This window comes from Cucurbita moschata, unplaced genomic scaffold (assembly GCF_002738365.1).
Source record: "Cucurbita moschata cultivar Rifu unplaced genomic scaffold, Cmos_1.0 Cmo_Scf00020, whole genome shotgun sequence".
Lineage (NCBI taxonomy): Eukaryota > Viridiplantae > Streptophyta > Magnoliopsida > Cucurbitales > Cucurbitaceae > Cucurbita > Cucurbita moschata.
In genome coordinates, this window is record NW_019268536.1 from 3,710,095 (window position 1) to 3,715,846 (window position 5,752).

At 34.4% G+C, this 5,752-nt stretch overlaps 1 protein-coding gene across 1 annotated transcript; it reads right to left on the bottom strand.

Annotated features, from left to right (window-relative positions):
* Window positions 1-319: 319 nt before the first annotated feature.
* LOC111457740 (non-specific lipid-transfer protein 2-like) lies at window positions 320-855 on the bottom strand. Its single transcript, XM_023100123.1, has one exon. It carries the CDS (start codon window positions 806-808, stop codon window positions 518-520), a length of 291 nt encoding a protein of 96 aa, XP_022955891.1. The 5' UTR covers window positions 809-855; the 3' UTR covers window positions 320-517.
* Window positions 856-5,752: the final 4,897 nt, after the last annotated feature.

A 5,752-nucleotide genomic window follows, 5' to 3' on the forward strand; every position in this document is an offset into this window, starting at 1 on the left:
AAAAAAAAAAAAAAAAAAAAAAAAAAAAAAAAAAAAAAAAAAAAAAAAAAAAAAAAAAAAAAGTGTATGGCTTTGATACAAATTCTTGATAGAATGTTCTTGTAACAAGGATGGGTGACTAAATCAATTATAATAATCTTTTTATGATCCTGATTTCTCTCGCTAATTTTAAAATTTTTCATTTAAATTATTGTGTTACTTATTTTCTTATTTTTTTTTAATTTATCTATTTATTTTTGTCGTAGTAGTGGGAGCTCAACAAAAGAAATAGTAAAAGAAAACATATAATTTTTTTATCAAAAAAGAATTCAAACAAGTATTTTAGCTCATAATTGTTGATAGATATGTATATTCATACTCTCTTTTAATATGTTCCATTCCCACTATAAGATTTCCACACATAACAAATTATTGATGATCATATATTCATTATTCATATTGGCTTTTATTTTCAGGTACGCAGTTCAAGTTGGCAGATAACCATGTTTATTTCATTCATCCCACCCTGTCTCCAACCCTAACACTCAGGAACGGTGAGGCCGCAAGCAGCAGCAACCCGTTTGCCGCCAGTAACGTAAGGCTTGAATTCTGGATTCTTGAAGTATCCGCAAAGGCACGGCGTCTGCTCAACCATCTTCTGGCAACAAGAGCTCGTCGGCGGTGTCGATGACGTAATTGCAGGAAGACATGGGCTGAGCTCCGAAGGGTTGCAGTCCACCGCATCGGCCACCGGAGCACCAGTGAGAAGCGCCATCGTCGCCACCGCCGCCACCAAAACACAGAGACTTGAAATTGACAATCTCTTCATTAGGTTGATTTTGTAAGAGGAATGGTGTTAAGGTGCATGTTTGGCAAAGCTTTGGGGCTGCATTTATAGTCTCGTGGAAGGGTTTAGGGTTAGAGCAAAAATTCTTTAACTAGAGATTGAGATTGAAACGTATAAGTTATAAACCAAATTACCTAATCTGATAGGTTCCTTAACTAGACATTGAGATTCAAACGTTTAACTTATAAACCAAAAGTACTTCAACATGTACTTAGCATTTTGAATTTGCTTACTTCAAAATTACCTGATAATTAAAAGAAAAAGAGAAAAAAAAACACAAAAGACACTTTTAGATTGCTAAAAATTAAAATATTAAACTAGCTAAATAGATAAATAGTATCTGGTACATCTCACCTATTAAATCAATAATATGTCCTAACTAGTTGAATTATGATCACTAAACTTCCTAGTTTGTTTTATTAGATTCGTGAACGTTAAAATAATACTTCAAGATCTACCTATTTTCAATTTTGTGTCTATTAAAATTTTGAAATATTAAAAGAAATGGAAGTTTGTGTGTGATATGGTCCGAACTTTTCAATTTGTGTCTACTAGACGACGAGACTCCTAAATCAGCTTTATGCTTTTGACCTAATTTATATCCCATCTATATCATGAATCATTAAGATGGCAACCTAAATTAAAATCAACCAATATACCAGAAAGTAGTGACTTATGAAGACTATCATAAATTAAAGCAAATCTTGATAAGTATACACAACAACACAATTGATGAGAGAATGTATACTTTTACACGATGCACTAATTTCTTGATTCATTTCTATTCCCTTTTGATATGAGATTTTCGCTATCCATCCTTCCTTCCTCACCCACCTAAAGCTTAAGTTACAAGTAGTTGGTAAACCTTCATTTTGTGTCTAATAAATAGGTCATTCAAGTTAGGTTTATGGATTTTCCGAGCAGATTTAAACTCCGACATTCTTTTGCGACATGATCACGTTACTTAATCTTCGATTCTTAAGAGTGAAAACTACCATCATAGACTAACACAAATCTAGGAAGTCACTCAATATAGATTTGCTCCAAATAAAGCATGTTTAACCATAGAATTCTTATGATTGAGCCATCCAAAAGAAATGTGCACCTTGTTAGTATAGATCTTTAATTCTTTTAAGCCTTTTTTAATCATCCTATCATCAAGATCTCTCATTTGGATGTAGTCTTGGATCATTAACGTACTCATTTGTTAGAGTGTCACATACTTGAAGTTTAAAACTCAAGACCAAATTGATACAAATTTGTAATTGAAGTTATAATTTAATGTCTTCTGCATTTAATTTTATTAATCTATTTATAGTTGAAGAATATTACTACACGTTCTCTACCTAGTTTATATCCTATTTCTCACAAAAATTAAGAATAGTTTACTAATTTTGGGGGAATTACTTTGATTTCAAAATGGCAAAAGTAGTAGTTTAAACAAGTTAATTCTAAATAAAATTAAGGACAAATAAGGAAATCATTCATTAGAGGTAGATGATACTATTTCTAATTCTTCGTCGGATCAATAGTTACGTTTCCTAATAAAATAATTTAGCGATTAATGACTTTCTAGAAGATGATATTTTTAACATTACCTTATTGGAAATGTTATATTCATAAAATTTAACTTCTATTTTCTTTTGTATTTAAAGTTGAGAACTAAAAAGACAGCGTTTAAGGTTTAGATATTGAAATAGAATAAAACAAAGCGTATTTATAATTAGTTTTGAGAAATATGTATACTTAAATTTTAGTTAATAACTTAGGATTTGTTGTGTTTAGGTACTCTCCATTACTAAGAATTTTAGCACCACCACATATTTTGGTTTTAAGTATTTTCATACACAGCATATTAGATCAACCAATGTGAGAGGCTTATGTCGAAATGCTTATAACTTAGTTAAGAAATGAGTTCAATTTGAGTGTTCCATAACTTCCAAGTGCACTTTGTTGCCTCGACTAATATCTATGATCCCGAAAAAAAAAAAAAAAAAGGGATGAGAATAAAATACTTTATAGGCAATTTATTTGTAGACTCTCATCACATCCTTATCCTAGTAGATATCTACAACCTTTACTCTAGGTTTTAAAAAGTCTAACTCTAACCTCTATTTTTATCTGAGTCTCTAGGAAGGCATCGTAGTTTTGTATAGTTCTCTAGATGCTCGTGGACCCAATTTGGGTTAGGAGGTGGTGTTTCACCCATTACAGACATGCTGAGCAACAAATCAATATCTAGGGTGAGCTATTTTATGATCTCTAACTTAGGTGACTTGGTTTGCTTATCCTGTGCATGACCAGCATTCTCGGTTGAGGTACTACCTTATAAAAATTCTAGGGGATAGTATGATGTGAGCTAATCTGAACATCATCCATGGAAGGTTAGCTGGTGGACCTTCTCACGAGACCATAAAATCACTAAAATTTGGGAGATACTTATTACTTGGCGAGCTACCTTAGTTGTCCTTGGATGTTGTGGGGGTTTACTAGGTTCTTAGCGGCATCTAGGTAGTTTGATTCTCAACTATTGTTTTTAGGATGTTTAGGACTGAATCCTCAGCTAATCCATACTTTAGGTGTATGCAATTCTAACCTTTTGATCGTCACTCACAATCATAGAGTGATCAATCTACTAAAAATGTTCTGACCTGGGTTGAGTCGAATCTACTCTACTCTTATGTCCTAGCATTAACTTATTCTCTTGTGCATGCTTGCTAGGGATGTTATCCTATCAATCACCTAAAGCATGGTATACATAATCTAAAGCCCTAAAAACATAAACTAAAACATTCATGCAAACAAACAAGTTCAAGGGAAATAACAGCCATCAATTGACTAAAGCACAAATCAAAATAGTTCATCCTCTTTTATAACACAATGAAAAACATTTAAAACTACATTCATCACAAATCTCATCATAGGGGCATTTTGGTAATTTTTTATATCTTACATAGTTTACTCATCCTTATTGCTCAACTTGTATTCCTGTCATGCACATTCTCCTTCTAGCGGGATAGAAAAATAAAAACAGTGTGCATCTCAAAATCTTATCCTATGATGGTAATTTTTCATATCATACATTAATGCATTTCTATCCAAAATTGCCCTTTTGTAGTCTTAAGCATGAATCTTCTAACCACCTAAGATAAGAAATGCTCTCATGCTAGCACATCCTAGCAATCCTTACAAGTATTTATTGCCTAAAGTTTGTGTGACTACTTTTCGAGATGTAGGGTGCCTCTTTGAGCTTACTTTTTTTGCTTGTTAGAGACTCTAAATTTACTAAGAAATTCATTAGTGTGTCGTAGATCAAGTAAAATTAAGGCTAGTACCGAAACTGAAAGGAAACATAATTGAACAAATATCAAACAATAGAGAAAAGATTACTTAGGTGTGGGTCACATGCTATACACGCACGCATGGAGGTTTTCACACCCGTTTCCACATGCACGTATTGTCACGATCATACATTTTCGATCATGCGACGCAGTGATCTTGATACGCTCATGACAAGCCTTAAGAAGAAATTTTGTGAGTCAATAAGCTTGACTTAGCAAAACAAGTTATTAACTTGGAGTGAGAGTTGCGATCTTGCATTGCACATCGGAAGGTTTTTAGGATATCTCGGGTTCTAGTTCTAAGAGTTTTTTGTTAAATTATGAGGCACAACTAAGGAAAAGTTCTTAACATGTACGTCCTAATGAATATGAGTCATAAATATTTCTTTGCATGCATAAATCTTTCATAATCATCTTGTCATTTGATATTCATAAAAACCTTGATTTCTTTTAAGGAGTTACGAGTGATGACACTAATTCTTCCACACACATTAGTGCATCGGTTAATTTTTTATTTCGTCCACACGCTTCCACGTAGCTCCTTTGGAGTGGTGGTTCCGCCACAATACCTTAACAAACGTAATATTCTTGTTGCATAGCGCTTTCACTTCCCGAGCTAAGATTCTTATGGATTTTTTCCTCGTAACTCAAAAATCTTCGTTGAGTTGGAGGGGCTCATAATCTATTACGTGGATAGGGTCTGTCATGAATTTTCTCAGGATCAAAACGTGAAATACATCGTGTACTCCTGAGAGGGAGGGAAGTCGGGCTAACTTTTATGCCACGGAACCAATACGCTCGAGAATCTCGAAAGGTCCGATGAATCTAGGACTCAACATTATCTTACGTCTAAACCTCAAAACATCTTTCATGGGTGCCACTTCAAGGAATACTAGATCTCCTATCTCAAACTCTAAATTTCTACATCTTACAGCGGTGTGGTTTTTCTGTCTACTTTGAGCGGTACGTATCCTCGCTCAAACTTTCTAGACAACCTCATTGGTAGCTCGAACGAGCTCGAGTCCTACTGACTTTCGATCACATACCACGTCCCAACAGAGCGAGGACCTACGTTGTTTTCATACAAGGCCTCAAATGATGTCATTTCAATAGTGGCTTGGAAGCTATTATTGTATGAAAATTCCATCAAGTGGAGCTTGGAATTCCAACTTCCCTTAAAATTTAATAGGCAAGTGAGTAGCATGTTCTCTAAGATTTGGTTTAGGTGCTCCGTTTGACCATCTATTTGAGGGTGGAAGGCGATACTAAAGTCAAGACGAGTACCTAACGCTTTTTGAAGTCCATGTCAAAACGTCAACATAAAGCGTGGGTCTTGATCTGAAACTATCGACACTAGGACTCCATCTAGTCTTACTATCTTCTTCATATACAGTTGAGCCTAGTTTTAAACTGTATATATTGCTTTCCTAGGTAGGAAATGTGCTAACTTGGTCAACCTATTGACAATTACCTAGATCACTGTATAACCCTTCAGCATTCTGGGTTGTCCTACTATGAAGTCCATTGTTATATTCTCCCACTTCCACTCCAGTATACTTAGGGGTTGTAACATCGCCGCTGTGTT

What these genes read in the sequence shown, in the direction of transcription:
- LOC111457740 (XM_023100123.1), bottom strand. Translation starts at nt 808, where the DNA reads ATGAAGAGATTGTCAATTTCAAGTCTCTGTGTTTTGGTGGCGGCGGTG.